The sequence below is a fragment of the Microtus ochrogaster genome, chromosome 4 (assembly GCF_000317375.1).
Source record: "Microtus ochrogaster isolate Prairie Vole_2 chromosome 4, MicOch1.0, whole genome shotgun sequence".
NCBI classification, from domain to species: domain Eukaryota; kingdom Metazoa; phylum Chordata; class Mammalia; order Rodentia; family Cricetidae; genus Microtus; species Microtus ochrogaster.
Genome location: NC_022011.1, coordinates 77,014,403 through 77,031,199, shown reverse-complemented (window position 1 = coordinate 77,031,199; position 16,797 = coordinate 77,014,403). Strand labels below are relative to the sequence as shown.

The following is a 16,797-nucleotide window of genomic DNA, read 5'->3' as shown; positions in this document are numbered from 1 at the left end:
TCTCTCTCTCTCTCTCTCTCTCTCTCTCTCTCTCTCTCTCTCTCTGACCCTGAAATTCTTGATTCTGCTACACTGACTGGCCAGGGAGGCCCATGATACTCTCGTCTCTGCCTATCCAGCATAAGAATTAAAGTAAAGACTACTGCACCCAACTTTTTTCATGGGTACTAGAGATTTGAACTCAGATCCTCAAGCCTACATGGCAAACACTTTACTAATTGATCTCCTCAGCCTGCTCTTTAGTTTTCGATTCCTGATACAAGCTGATTAGAATTCTTTGAATTTTTCTGAATCGCTGTACGATTGGTAGAGGATCCTGAATTCCAGTTTATGGAGGATCTCTGGTCTGGTTTTTCTGTTTGCCTAATGATGCTGTATTCTTCACCCAGAACTGTAGATGGAGCCTTTTATAGTGCAGGGTATTTCAATTGTAGGCAACATTTGTGTCTGGGAGACAAACATTCCAGATTAGTTAAATCTATTTAGCAGTCTAGCCTTTGATCTAGTCTTTGGTCTACACTTGCACAATAGTAAGCATACTGGGTCAAATGTCACTAATCAGTCAATACTTTTAGACCTAGAAGAGCCAGTTAGATGCCTCTTGACCTTCAGTGGATGCGTCTTCTTATTCCAGGATCCAGATTAAGGAAGAAACATCCCCTTTGAGACATGCCTTTCTCACAGCAAAGAAACCGAACATAAGGCTGCATGGACACACAATGGTTCATTGAAAGCTTCTACTTGATTGGAGTCTATCTGTCTCATTACACCAGCCAATGAAGGTTTATTACTAAAAACTATATAGTGGCAAGAATATCATTTCAGGACTCTTACAGGTTGGGAAGACCTGCAGGTTATATTGCAATACATACAGGCAAATAATTCTCGTCCAACTAAGTGAATAGTTTGGCATCAACCACAACCAAATACTAAGCAATGCCATCTCACCTCATCAAATCTACCTTGGCCTTGCTGTGTTTTAATGTATTGGCAGATGGGCAAGGTTGGAGTCTTTTCTGTCTAGGATCTTGTCTTCTAGGTATTCTCTGTTAGACTATGTCATCTGTCTATGAGAAGTTTACTTAATAGGTGGAAGATGCTAAATTTGATACAAATCCTATCTCCTCCCTGTTCATCCACTTAAAAGTATATGGTCACAGACCTAAGAGAAATGGGTGCCTGGTTTTTTTCATGTGAATTCTGAGGTCCAAGGAAAAAGCCAGAGGAAATGATTTGACTATAGTGTTCTATCACAGACCTAGACAGCAAAGCGACAATTAACCGTATCTGAGCATGGTGACTTTATGACCTAATGCTCTATCCAAATAAAATCTGTACCAGACAGAGCTTGGGCTCTGGGAAGTTTGGCACAGCTATATGTGTGAAATTTGAGCTCTTATCAAATAGATTTTAAAAGGATACATCTGGGATTTGGTCTTGAGGTCTGACTCTGCGATGCAGAGTTGAGTTTCACCCGGGTCCTCAGAATATGTGCAGACTGTAGACTCTGCAAGAGTATCAGAATTGCTTCACTGAGGAAGCCACCTTGTTTTGTGAACTCAGGACCTGCTGCTATCTCCTGTGCTTATAGATTTCCCTTCAGTTTAGTTTATCTCCATCCCACCCATGCCAGTGGCATTGGCCCCAGCTTGGACTGTATTTGTCTATGTGCTCAGGTAGACTCCACCAGGATAATGCAGTTCCCAGATCACAGCTCCACGGGCTCTCATCTCAGGGTAGATACAGGCACAATTAGGACAGCAATGGCTATCTGATGTGTGACTCTGCTGGACGGCAGCCAGCTCTCACTCATCTGTCCTCCCTTGTTGGTCCAAGGCTGCATCTGAAGCCTTCTCAAAGACAAATTTCTCCTTTCCCATCCTCTTGAACGGACTGATCTATTGTCCTATGTTTCTGTGGCCATTAGTATTATCATATGGGTGGGCCTTGGGCTGAACATTCCATCAGTGACCTGGTGGCAGTTGCCATAATGTACATATAGCTGTAGTGAACCAAGTTTTAAACTTTAAGGGGGCTGACTACGAAGCCAAGGATAATGGCACTGGGATTTGGTTCTACTGCATGGTCAGGCTTTTTGGGATCCTTGTCTGTTTGGATGCACACCTTCATAGACCTGGATGGAGGGGGGAAGGTCTTGGACTTTCCACAGGGCAGGGTACCTTGCCCTCTCTTAGGACTGGAGGGGGAGGAGAGAGGGTTTGTGGGAGAGTGGGAGGGAAATGGGAGGAGGAGAGGAGGTGAAAATTTTGAATGGTATTATTTATAAAGCAAAAAAAAATTAAAATATTTGAATTTAAAAAAAATTTAAAAAATCCCGGGCCTTAAGAAGAAAAAAAGAAAAAAAATTAAACTCACAGCCCAGCTCCTTTATTAGTAAAACACAAGCGCAATTACACTGGGGTGCTTGGCTAAAACTCAACATAGAGAATACATTTGTTTGAAAGTTTTATTTAGAGATGCCATTTCAATTTGGGGGGAGATTAAATAGCGAAGTTTTCTGGTTCATATTTCTAGATAAGCATTTCTAGGTACTAACAGCTTTTAATCTTCTTGATGCCTTTGGTTCCTCCCTCCTTAGGAATCTCACATGAAGAGTAAATCGTAATTAAAATGTGCAGGATGACAAGATGGAGCAAACAGTGCTTGTACCACCAGGACCTGACAGCTTCAACTTCTTCACCAGAGAATCTCTTGCAGCTATTGAAAGGCGCATTGCAGAAGAAAAGGCTAAGAATCCCAAGCCAGACAAAAAAGATGATGACGAAAACGGCCCAAAGCCAAATAGTGACTTGGAAGCAGGGAAGAACCTTCCATTTATCTATGGAGACATTCCTCCAGAGATGGTGTCGGAGCCTCTGGAGGACCTGGACCCCTACTATATCAATAAGAAAGTAAGTGTTTTTCTTAGGTCTGTTTTGCCACTAACTGCATGCCTTGGACTTCTGCAGAAGCATCACATACTGAATTAAATTAGCACAGCCTTAACCATCTTTCTCCTTAAGAAATGAGACCACATTTGTGGGTGTTTTATACATATTTATGAGGAGAAAGTAAATTATATTATACCATATGGAGTTGCCCCAAATACCCCAAGACAAAAAAACAAATCTAAATATAAGTATAAGTTGTAGGCAACTAATTTAACAAATTAAAAGATTCTCACTGAAGATTACATGTACTAAGCAATTTTATGTATTTTTGCACCTTGAAATCTTGAAGTCACCCTGAGTTACAAAAGACCTCAAAATGTACTGTGCGAATTTCTCATGGAAGAAAGTTTACAACACAAGAGCTTCCAATTCCTTTGCCATGTTATAAATAATAAGTCAAGTAACTTTTTGTTTCCAATGTAATATAGTCATGCAATATACAAGAGTATTTTGTTGTTTTGTTTTCTTGTTTGTTTTGGGGGGAAATTATTTATTTTGGCTCATGGTTTTCATATATAAGACTGTTGGGGGCATTTTGCAATCAAACCATGTCAGTGTTCCTTCTAACATATATGGGCTTCCTCTTAACTGTATTATGTCTGCAAAGACTCTACCTACAAGCTAAATTACAGTTTCACCTTGGCATGAACTCTTGGGAGACACTGTCCAGTCTATTACAGTTGCTAGTCCTTAACAGCAATGTAAAATAACTTCAATTTTATTAATCCACCTGTATTCTAAGCCTATACAGCTGTGCGTATGCTAATCATCAAGGCCTTTCTGAGTACTCATCACAGATGTGTATTGTTGTTAAGGCTTTCATTAGTTCTTTGAGTTTGGATCGCATTCATCCTTCCTCCAGCCCTTCCCAGATCCAGTTCCCACTCTTCTCCCATTCAATGTTGTGTTCTTTTTTTTAAATTTTAATCCTTTAAGAACATGTATATTCCTCTAATACTCATAGTTGTGTGGTCTCCCGCCGAAGTATGGTTGTTAGCTTAATAGAACCTACACTTGTAGAGAAACTGTCTCCCCTTCCTAGCAGTTCACAATTATCAGCAGCTCCACAGCTAGGGGTGCGCTTGTACATCCAGATCCAGTCTGCACGATGGGATTTGATCTGGCTTGCACTTGCATGGGTCTTGTGCATGCTGCCCCAACAGCTGTGAGTTCCTATGTTCAGCTCCCCTACAGTGCCTTGCTATCACACTTCTCTTGCAGTTTTCCACAACCCTTGGCTCTTATCCTCTTTTCCTATTGAAATAAGAGCAGCTGGGCTGCGTCCCCCGCACCCGGCCGCCCACATGGCTAGCTTAGCTTATGCCCCGAAATAATTACACGGAAACTGTATTCTTTTCATCACTGCCTGACCCATTAGTTCCAGCCTCTTATTGGCTAGCTCTTACATATTGATCTAACCCATTTCTATTATTCTATGTAGTCCACGAGCCGGCTTACCAGGAATGATCTTAACCTGTGTCTGTCTGGCGTGGGAGAACCATGGCGACTCACTGACTCAACTTCTTTCTCCCAGCATCCTGTTCTGTTTTCTCCGCCTACCTAAGGGTTGGCCTATGAAATGGGCCTAGGCAGTTTCTTTATTAATAAGAAATCATTCCCACATCATTTTCCTGATCACCTCTCTGAGCACTGGAAGAAGAGGCATAGTATATATATTACATTTAAGGTTGAGAAGTCTCTAGTATCTAATTCTCTAAATCTTGGCCAGTTGCAAGTCACTATCTACTGCAAATAGAAGTTTCTCTGATAAACATTATTTGTGGATAGGAAATGGTGGAAGTCAATAGGAAATGGTTTAATGCTATGTCCATTTAGAAGTAGGTTCCTCCCCCTTAGGCTTATGATCTACTGAGCTATAGGTTCTCTAACCCAGAAACGGTTCCAGGTATGGGATTGATCTTGTTGCTTTGGAATTACACCCAACCAGAAAGGGGTTAGTTACACCTGTGTTGTTTGTGCCACTAGTGTTCCCGTTGGCATGTCTTTCAACGTCAAAAGTTCTCAAGATTCACACCTGGTTAAGACTGATGAGTTTTGAGGAATGTTCTTCTCTGGCGGCATGTACAGTACTTTATAGCACTATGAGACTAGACAGGAGTGATGATTTCTAGCTTTGGGAGGAACTGCCGCACTGATTTCTATCCTGGGTACACCAGTCTACAGTCCTCCCAGCAGTGAATAAATGCACCCCTCTCCCAACATCCATCCTAGCATTTGTTTTCTTTTCTTTTGTTGTGTTTTATTAACTTAATCATTGTGATCTAATACCTCAATGAAGTTTTAATTTGCATTTCCCTTAGGATGTTGAGCATTTTTAAAGTATTTTTCAGACGTTTATCTATCATAAAAGAATTCTGTTTAATACCATCCCTCTTTTTATGTTCTTTTTAATTGGATTGTTATCTTGTTTTGTTTCATTTTTGAGTTCTTTATATTTTCTAGATACTAGCTCTCTATCAGATGTATAGCTGCCAAAGACTGCTCCCCCATTCTGCAGGATGCCTCTTCTTTCAAGTGATGATGTCCTTCACTGTAATGTACAGTTTTTAAAATACTTGGTCTTTTACTAGAAATATGTTGAAACTGATAAGAAATAACAAGAATCTGAAGGACATACATATTCATATAATTAATATATGAATATTATTAATAATGAATAACTTTTATTTTTATTCTTGAAATGAATACCGTATATCAGGCACCTAAACTTTTATTTTCACCATGATTTCACCAACCCCTTCCCCAAAAAAGCACAGATTAAAAAAGAACATTATTGATTGCCTTTTACATTTATGGCTTTAGTTAATTTTGACCAAGCTCAATACATTTCTAAATTCTTAATGGATAGCTAACAAACAGGAATTGTAATTAGCTAAGGTTTCCATTGGCTATGAACCCTAAAATACTCCAAACTTTCAGAGACAGCTTACTCTTAGCCCAATTCTGTTCAGGAGAAAAGCTGCCAATAATGGCAATTTTGAGTGATAGAGAATGTCTTAGAGTTTCTATGACTATGATAAAACATCATCACCCAAGGCAAGAAATAGGTGGGGAGAATTTATTTCAGCTTACAGTTCCACATCAGAATCAACACGCAGAAATTTAGGACAGAAAGTCAAGAAGGATCCTGAAGTCAGGAGCGGATACACAGGCCATGGAAGAGTGCTGCTTACTGCCTTGCTCCTCATGGCTTTCTCAACCTGACTTTTTTTTTTATAGAACCTAGGACCACCTGCCCAGGGGTGACACCACAACAATAGATTGGGCTCTCCCACGTCAATCAAGAAAATATACCATGGGCTTCCCCACAGAACAATCTAGTAAAGGCATTTTCTCAATTGATGTTCCCTCCTCAAAAATGACTTTATGTTATGACAAGGTGACATAAAACCAGTAAGCACAAAGGTTATTCATCCCATAGTTGATATTTATCAGAAGTAAATGTGAGGAATTTGTGGAATAATGACCCGCATGTGTGCTACACAGAGCTTGGTTCATCCCATAGATTGTATTTATTTATTTATAGTTCCTAGAGCCATGCAGTGTGTCAGAGGCTCCTGTGGTAATGGTTAGAAAGCCCTCTCCTTATCAGGCATCTGTTTCCCCAAATATGGAGCCTCCAGTTCCCCAGTAAAACCCACCATCTAAAATTTGTTACAGTCACCAAGAGAAGACCTTGTCAAAATGTAGACCTGAATTTCAGCATTCCCACTCCGATGCTGCAATCCTTCTTTTTAAATCTGTAAATGAATGGTTTGAGAAAGACCACAGTGAAACATGTTGTCATCAGGTGGAAACCAGACTACCTTAGTCAGTGATGGATTACTGTAAAGAGACACCATGACCGTGGCAAATTCTGATAAAGAACACATTTAACTGGGACTTCCTTACATTCAGAGATTTGGTCAATTATCATCAGGACAGAGAATATGGTGGCACACATGCAGACATGGTGCTGGAGATGTAGCTGATAGTTCTACATCTGCATGAGAAGGCAACAGATAGAAAGAATCATTGGGCCTTGCTTGGGTTTTGGAAATCTCAAAGCCTGCCCCCCTGTGACACACTTCTCCAACAAGGCCACACCTACTCCAAGGACACACCTCCGAGTCCTTCTCAAGGAGTGTCAGTCCCTAATGAATAAACATTCAATTATTTGAGCCTATAGGACCAGTCTTATTTAAATTACCACAGACTATCGTTTGTAGTTTTCTCTTTAACTTGAATGTTCAGATTACCAGGTCTGGTGGTATACATCTTAAATCCCAGAACTTGGGAGGCAGTGTCAAGCAAATCACTGAGAGTTCAAAGTCAGCCTGATCTACACAACAAGATCCAGATCATCCAAAGCTATACAGTGATACCCTGTCTAAAAAAAATTAACCAATCAGTAAGAAAATAAAAATAAAAGCCAAATATTATGCTTTCAAAAACAAAGAACTTTCAGATTGGTGGAAGGCACTGTCTTGAGGAAAGGTTTTGTCCACGATGGTCCCTAACTGGCTTATATTGAATTTAAATTTTAAAAAAAAATGACACAAAGGAAAATGAAAAACAAAATCCCACAAGCCTGTGACAAATACTTAAAAGCTCTTACAAGAAGCACAAAATGAGCTCAGCTCTGACTTGGCAGCTAGCTCAGCATTGCTGGACCCCTCCTCTAAACTTGCCTTGGACATCCTACTGCTCTTATCTTCAAATGCACATTGCGTGAAGAAGGAAAAACATTCTGACATTCGAACAAATCTCGTTGTGCAAGCAGAACAACCTGATAAGAGAAATACTGTTATCGGGAAATACTGTTATCCACTTTCACATTGAACTCCTGTCCTGCAAATCTCCAAATGTGAGCCATCGGACAGCAGTGCTGTTAGAACTGTTTGCAGAGCTAAGTCCTTTAAACCAAACAAGCTATGTGCTTCATTTGTCCCGTTTTGGAGACAGCAATTCCCTGTGTAGCTCAGACTGGCCTTGAACCCACACTCTTCCAGTCGGCTGTGCTGTCCTGGTAAGAATGCAAGCCCAGGATAGAGTACCTTAGAACATCTGGCCGAGCCACGTTCATAGTATTTTCCTTCTTTCACTGACCTGTGTTCTAAAACGTTCTATAGGTTGTCTGTCTATTGCTTTACCGGTCTTAATTTTTTAAAAAAAAAATATAGATTGCTTCATTAACAATTCATAAACAATCAATGGATGTTAAGTTTTCTCTGATGGAAGTTGGAGTTGCTTAGTAAATCGTAATCTTTTAAAACTGCATCCCTTCTACTATTTGGTCATTAATTTTATGTAAGCAAGTAGTATCTTCAACATTAGAGTGGTCTTCATTAAAATAATACAACATTCAAACACACACACACATATTTATCTACATATGGAGAGAGAGAAGGAAAGAGAGAATGGGCAGAATAAGTTGATGGAACAACCAGGGATCTACTGGTTAAATATCAGTAGGGGTGAGATTCTCCATGACTGAAAACACTGTGAATGTCGATTTGTTTTTCAAAGTGAGGTGGAAAATGTAAGCACCAATGGTTTCCCTTAGACTGAACTCAAATACAGGTAACATATCACTTTTATATGAATCATCATGCTTAGTTCTTTGTAATATGTAGAATGTTTTTTAAATGCTGACTCTTTAAGACACTTTAGCCTGCAGGGACATTGCATCTGACATCTGCAATTGTAAAGAATGGGAATGTATTGGCTTAAGCCTATGGAGACCAGGTTGTCCAAGATTGAACCATCACATGATGGAAGACTGTAAGGCAGGGAGAAACAAGAAGGGCCTTATCATTTACTGGAAAGGCAGCAACTCATTTCTCAAGGAGAAGCCCTCAATGAATAACAAACCTTTAAATGTTGTACTTCGTAATACTACAATAGAAATAATTAAGTTTGTGAGTTTTGGGAAGGATAGGCCTTGAACAATGACAGTGACCATGAAAATGGTTACACAATGTATTCCTTGTGATATATCTCAGGATAAAGTGCAATCACATCAGATGTGCAGAAACTTGTGCAAATACACTTTAGCATGCCAAAGCTCTCTGTGTTCTTTTATAAAGACAGTCAATGTCATTGGGCTTATGGAAATGTCACTGCTGTCGGTGTATGTTATCGTGACATATGCCCACATATTTTTATCCTAATTGCCCCAGTTTCTGCTGTACAAATTATATAATAATTATTAAAGCAATTTAAACAGCGATTAGTGATACAGTGATGTGGACTTCCCTGGCGCATGGAAGCATTGGGAGTCAGAAATTCTTCAGATGTTTTAAACACACAGCACTTCAAAGGAGAAGAAGGTAATCACAGTACTATCCAGTCAAAATTCACGGAGTTTTCATCCTACGCTGGCCTTAGTCAGGGACCATTACAATGTGATCCCAAGCTAATTAATGCTTTCTATTTGCTTGTTTACTTGGTCTTTGTCACAAGGACATTTCAATCTGTAAGTACAGTTCTTTCCATGAGATTTTTTCCCCTCAGTTTTATAACTTGAGTTGCTACTGTACCATTTGGCTATATGTTCAATTTCACCCACTCTCTGTTCAGAAAACGTCTCCCCTCTATGTTCTTAAAATTACAGATGACTCATTAGTGCCACGGAAAGAAATATTCTTTTGACAATGTGGCATTTTTACTAGAAATAGAAAGATATTTTAGATCTGTAGTGAAAATAGAACCTTGTTATATTTTGGAATATAGAGATGCATTCATTTAAAGACTGTACTGTGTCCTTGAAAGTCTCCTAACAATTTTTAAAAAAAAACCCATCCTCTCTAGCAACAGCCCTAACACAGTGCGCACCATCTCGGTACTGGGGCTGTAGGAGAAGCCTCACAGGAGAGGCTTCTCTTCCAATTTATGGTTGACCTGTTGCAAGCTCTCATTTTATTTTCAGTTAGGGTGGGGAAGGTTTTATTTTTTCTAGGAAAATCTAGATGGCATTTAAAGTCTCATGATCCTGTGGATGGTCATCTCACTGGCCTCTGTCTTACAATTCTCCTTCTTCTATCAATAGCGTCTCTAGAGCAGCTGTCCCCTGGACACCCCCTTAAGTCCAACATACTGCGGTGGCTCCCTGAATCTTCCTCCTCTCTCCCATTGCTTCTTCCTTATTCCTCACAGCTTTTCCACTCAGTGGTGCCCCTTTAGATGCTGTGTCTGTTGTTATTCAAACTGGATTTGGCCCATAGGTTTGCTTCCCCCTGCCCCCTTCCTTTTGTCTCCCCTTGAATGTAGGTTTTGCTGAGTTTGGGTTACTTTTATTCAAACAATCTCTTAAACAATATGATGATATGATATCTACTAAATGTCAAAGGTCATTTAGCTCGCCCTGGGACCTTTTCTGAGATAGACACTAAGGGAAAAAACAGACACCACAGACTGGGCCGGAGTGAGGAATGTTTGCTGTGATGGGGACTGAGACAAATCTCTTGCCATCTGTGTTTCACACCCCAAACTTCGAAGCATCTCCATTATTGCCATGTGACTCTTATTCTGCCCCCCCCCCCCCATTGCAGAGCCCCTTGCTTTCCCAGCAACCAAAAGACATAACGCGCCCTGCTCCCTGGCAGAGTTAGGACAGCTTCCCATTGCGACCACCAGAGGGGTATGGAGGAAAGCTGTGCACCTGAGCCCAATTTAGAGCTAGCCCTGGGACTATTTCTAGAGCAGAGCGCCTCTTCCTTGTACATAGTGATGCAGTTCCAGCTACTATCAATTCAGATAAAATTTCATTAGGAATTACATAAGACTCGGGAAGAATTCAGTGGAAGACTGTTCACTTCCCACTTGTTGGATCCTGGCTTGGATCCTGGCTTTGATCCCGGCACCTGGGAAGGAAAGTCACATTGAGTTTGAAATTTGAGAAGAAAAACATTTATTTACTCCCTTATGTGAAAATATATTCAAATTCCCTGCCAGATATAGTTTTAGAATACACATGATTTGTAAATTAAAAATTGTCCGTGATTTAAACTTCCAGGCAAAGAATAAAGTCAGTTATAAATGTATGTATGCCTATAGCATATATTACTTATTGGTTTTGTTTTCTGAGAAAGGGTCTTACTCTATCACTTAGCCTTACCTCAAACTCACAGCAATACTCCTGCCTCAGCTACATTACAGGAGAGAACCTCCACATCTGGATGTGGTACTTTTAACTATTTCTTGTCATTCAGCCCACTTTTATATTTTATCTTTTGTCTTTGCCTGCAAATTAACTTTCAGAGAAGGTAAGTAGAATACATTTGGAGTCACCCTTGTTGTGTAACAGTTTTCTGTTAATATATAGATGAAATGTTACAACTGAAGTTTCAATTGTGTGCTTTAAGGAATATGATTGAAATAAAGGTTAAGCCAATGGCTACATATTCAGAAAACAAAGGTGAAAATAAACACTTATAAATTCAAGTTTCCTCCTTGACAAAAGTCATAAGAAAAAGTCACTTTCTCTAAGTGCAGATATGAGAGAGATTACCAGATTGTGATGAGTAAAGGGTTATTATATATTCTATATAATATTGAGAACTGGGGAATCCCTCATAATTAATCACTAATCAATAAAACAGGGCATCACCCTGCCATTGCAGAATCATCTTGGTGATTTTTTTAAATGTATCAAATGCTACATATCTAATTCTGATTCCGTGAACTTAAATCACAGCTCAAAATTTAGCCCACTTTTTCCATAAGTGAAGCAACTTAGAAACGTAGGGTCCAGAATCTCACAGGGAGAAAGAACAGAACCAGCTTAGTAATAGATCCAATCCAGGAGTCTGTCCTTTTAACTTGAGACAAATCTGCTGTATCTTTCCCTGGTGTTTCTTTTCTGGATCCTTAAACTGTTGATTACCAGGGATGCTTATCAGTCTTCCGTCAAACCACCTTGTGTTTTCTTTTGACCCAAGAAATGACGTTTTGCTGGCAATGGTTGCTAAAGAGTGTGGTTTAGCTGGTCAGTGAGTACTTGTGGTTAGGTCAAATCTGTTCAGCAGAGTAGATGAAGTGTGGCTCTGTGTACCTAAAATACAGCGAGACTAGATTGAAAAGACTGAAGACAGTACCAAAAAGTCACATAAATAGCTCAGTGATTCTCATACCACTTTATCTGATGTCGGTCAAGTTACGTTGAATTAAAGAGAAAACCACTAAGATGCATTTCACACTCTCCATTAGCTTCGCCTGTAAGAGTGTCTGAAATCTTTACAGTTCAGGTTTTTATTTTACAATATGCTTGCATTGGCCAGGGCTAGGTTATCCACGCCTCCAGCTAGTCTTCTAGGCTCATTTGTGATACCATGGGCAGCTGAGCATTCCCTTGTCCGTGAACAACTAAGGGCCAGGACTTAGATACATGTGTTTGCTTCCCCAGATGCAGCACAAAGCTTGGCAAGTATATTACTAAAGAGACAGTTTTTAAACTGAAGTCAACAGTTGCGCCTAAATTAGGCGCTGCTTTTCTGGGGTCTGCCATATGCATGCTACCGAATTATTCATCATTTAAGCACTGCAAAAATATTATTTAACTTTAGTGAATATACAAAAAAAAGATACTTGACAGATCAGAGCAATCCTAAGGTGGGTAGGAATGCTTCATTCCCATAAATGCATTCATAAATGATGTTTTTATACATCTGAATTTTACCCACAGTGCCTTGTTTTAAAACTTGTTCTGAGAAAGACAATTATTCTCCTAGTAAAATTTTCTCACAAAATGCTTATAATTCTATTTCTTTGCAGTGATGACATTGAACCTTTTGTTTTTCCCTTACAGTAAATGAACCGAGGGCTAAGTATAAGGAATAGACACAAATGCAGCTAGTTGCCACTAAAAGGCAGACTCTTGGTACTTGACACTGGCATCATTCACTCATGTGAATGTTCTTATCAGCTGTGAGTGTGGAGAATCATTTTAGACTAGGTGCTGGTGTTTGTCGTTTCTCCTCTACTCCCAAGTTTGGAGTTTTGGGTTGACATCACTTAATGAAATTAAAATTGTCTTCAAGGAGCTGTGTTGACCCTAAGTAGATTTTTTTAAAAAAAATATTTATTTATTTATTTATTTATTTTGTATACAATATTCTGTCTGTGTGTATGCCTGCAGTCCAGAAGAGGACACCAGACCCCATTACAGATAGTTGTGAGCCACCATGTGGTTGCTGGGACTTGAACTCAGGACCTTTGGAAGAGCAGGCAATGCTCTTAACCTCTGAGCCATCTCTCCAGCCCCCCCTAAGTAGACTTAAAGGGTGATGCATTATCATACTATATGATCATCTAGCACATTCTTTTTTGTTGTTGTTGTTTTTGTTTTTCAAGACAGGGTTTCTCTGTAGCTTTGGTGCCCGTCCCGGAACTAGCTCTTGTAGACCAGGCTGGCCTTGAACTCCCAGAGATCTGCCTGCCTCTGCCTCCCAAGTGCTGGGATTAAAGGCGTGCGCCACCACCGCCCGGCTTATCTAGCACATTCTTATAAGAAATCAAAAATGATATGCCTTTGAACGCTGTGTAAACATTTGTTGACTTAAAGTCACACGATATTTGTTTATTCAGATAACAGCACTCTGATACTTTCACTAGATTAGGAATTTTCCCTGAAAGGGAGAATATGTGTGTGTAAATATGTTTATATGTGTAAATAGAAAAGGCAAACATATCCAGATAGTAGGTCGCTTTGGAGTTAATTCTTCATGCCCGTGAACTTGATCCTTCACATTCTTCCCCACACTGTACCGTCAGCACTATGATTTAGAGAGGCATTCTCCTGAGTGTCTTTACAGTTGCCAACTGCCTTCTCGGCTACGGAAGCATTATAAGGAGAGCAGACACAGACCTGTGAGGAAATACACAGCAGAGTCGTTGCAAAAAGCAAACTCAGATTTACTGACCTGAGAATGAATACAATTCTGCATACATTGGGGCGCTAGCCAAGTCCGGATACACTCCTCATTGCAAGGCCTTTGAAAGTAAATCCATAAACACTTCAGAGTGACATATATGGAGCTTGTGTTTGAGCATGTATGTTTCCACCTGGGAGGAGTGGAGCATCAATATGGGGGAAACAAGGAAAATGGTTCTGCAGTGCTGGCGTTATTGCTACAATTCCTCGCAGGGATGGGAGGAAATCTTATGAAAAATTAAAGCACAAAAAACATGTTGTGCAGTCAAACCTCAACGGACCTCTGCTTCTACTCAACTCCATGGATTCGCACATGGCACGCAAAATTCTTTCTGAAATATGTTACAAATTATTTGCATTTAACAAATAAATGTATCGAATATATCCTAAAAGATTGGAAGCTTGAGAAATTAAGAATTATGTCCAAGTATTAATGCATCCAGGGAACTTTCAAATATTCAGTGACTGATGAGTACTGGGGGTCCAGTGCTTCTATAAAAGCCACCTTGTTGAGTTCCCATGTCTAGAACTCCTTCCTGGTTCTCTCTTGCTAGGCTGAGCTTCTGATCTTGCCTTTGGCTTATTTTGCAAAAGCGTAGTTTCTACTGTTCCTCATCCACCATTGACTCCCCTAACATTGCCTATTCTGCCATTGATTTCTCTTCTCTCATTTCTTTTTTTCATCAAGTATTTCTGTCTGCGTTATTTTCCTATTGCCATGACAAAACACCATGACTACGGCAACTAATGAGAACAGTTAATTTGGGGGGCTCATATGAGTCCATGACTGTCATGGTGAAGAACATGGCAATAGTCAGGTGGACTCTGAGGCAGTAGCTGAGAGCTTGCACTGGATCCACACACACACACACACACAGAGAGAGAGAGAGAGGGGGGTGAGGAAGGGAGGGAGAGAGAGAGAGAGAGAGAGAGAGAGAGAGAGAGAGAGAGAGAGAGAGAGAGAGAGTGTTGACTGGTGTTGGGGGAGGCTGCTAGTTCATTTCCCAACCTCCCTGACTCAAAATAATCACATAGAAACTGTATTATTTACATCACCACTTGGCCAATCTTAAGCATATTGCTAGCTAGCTCTTATATCATAAATCAACCCATTTCTATTATTTTATTTTTTACCAGCAAGGTTCCAGCTGGCAGCTCTTGTGTTTCTCCTCTGGCAGCTCCATGGCTTCTCCCTGACTCTGTCTACTCTCTCTATATTTCTTTTCCAGCCTGGCTATATTTTGTTAAGCCAGTGGCTAAAAGTAGCCTCTTTATTCATTAACCAATAAAAGCAACACATCTACATAAGGACTTCCCACATCAAATTGGGAATAGTATGGACTTTAAAATCCTCAAAACCACATCTAATGACACATGCCTTCCAACAAGGCCACACCTCCTAATCTTTCCCAAACAGTTCTGGCAGCTGAGGCCCAAATATTCAAATACATATATCTGTTGAAGCTGTTCTCATCCAAACCACCAGAGTTTCCTTTGCTCCTTTTCTGAACAGAAGGTGACCAAGGAACCTGTGTCATAGGAATTCTGAGTGCAGCCAGTCTCCTTATGATCATCCTGGATTTACTGAACTATTGTTGACCTTCCAAAACCTTCTTAACCTCCAGATAGTAGAGGCCACAGTGAGCCTGAAATTCCTTTGTCATCTCTCTCACTCTATCCACCAAAATCAGCCTATAATGTTATCTGAAATGATATTCTTAGTACAAGAGCATAATTCTTTCTAGTTACATTTTTACTACTGTTCCTACTCTAGTACCCAGCATTTCTATCACATTTTTCTGAGTATTTTTCTGGAAAAGGAGGTGTAGGCAGAAGTTTAAAAGATAATAATGACACATAATCCTAAAATCTTCCCTTCTGTGTCCATTAATGCTGAGATTCCTTAAGGCAAAGGTGTCTTCCTTGTTCAAGCCTGTCCATGTTTTACGATGATTTTTGTATATAAAATTGAAAGAATAAGAGAATAAAGGGGATTACATATTGTCGGCAGGCAATTGACACTGGAGTAAGCACCTGTGAAAAGTTCCTCCCTCAAATAGGCTTCTTAGGAAAGACTCCTTGAGATGTTCTCACCCCTTCAGAGACCAGTGGGAATGTGATCAAAGAGTAGCATTTCCCCACCCCAGAGATGGGGTCTCTGCTCCTCTGCTAATCTAGGAATACAGTGGTGTTAGTTGACAAGGAACTGGAAGGAAATGGGACAGGACAACCTACTCTCTTGTTTTATTTTATTATTTTATTCGACAGACATAAAATTTCCTTACAGCTTTCTAAACACAGGTTTTACTCTCGGTAGTTGATTTTTTTATGTCACAGCCCAGAAAAGACTAAGAGACCTGCACTGGTTAGGGGATATTTTCATAGCACATTTAGGACATTTCTCCCTATAAACCCGATAGAACGTGCTATTTCCAAACAGCAACTCTGCATTTGAAGATTGCTCCACTTGGAAATATTGAAGTCAAAATGGAAAATCTATTAGTGGCCCGAAGTTTGAGTGTGAGGAAGAAACCTATCAAAGATTCTTAGTAGGAAAACTAATAGCATGTTCTAATGCTAATCATAATGGAGGTCCATGTAGATAGGGTTATCAAGGTTAAAAGATGGGAGTTTTAAGCATTAGGTTTATGAACATTTTAAAACTGTGCTGGAGACATTATGAAGTGGTAGATCACTTGTGTAAGACTCTGGGCTAGAGATTCAACGCACATACACATACATGCTGAACTGGGAATACAGCCATGTGGTAAAGCACTTGCTTAGCATGCAGGAGGCCTTAATTCAATTTCCTATACTTAGAAATTAAAAAAAAAACTTTAGAACTCTTTTGCCATAGTATGGTATGCACAAAGAAGTCAGCATTTTCCTCCCACGTAGTCTGAATATCGATAA

General features: G+C 39.9%; 1 protein-coding gene across 4 annotated transcripts in view; it reads left to right on the top strand.

Annotated features, from left to right (window-relative positions):
- The window catches only part of LOC101995418 (sodium channel protein type 1 subunit alpha), a 129,284-nt gene that overhangs the window by 48,934 nt on the left and 63,553 nt on the right, over positions 1-16,797 (top strand). For all 4 annotated transcript variants that reach the window (XM_005346503.3, XM_026778696.1, XM_026778697.1 and 1 more), the window contains exon 2: positions 2,600-2,912. In XM_005346503.3, coding sequence (XP_005346560.1) covers positions 2,649-2,912 — 264 coding nt within the window. In that variant the 5' untranslated portion in view covers positions 2,600-2,648. The remainder of the gene's footprint in view (positions 1-2,599; positions 2,913-16,797) is intronic.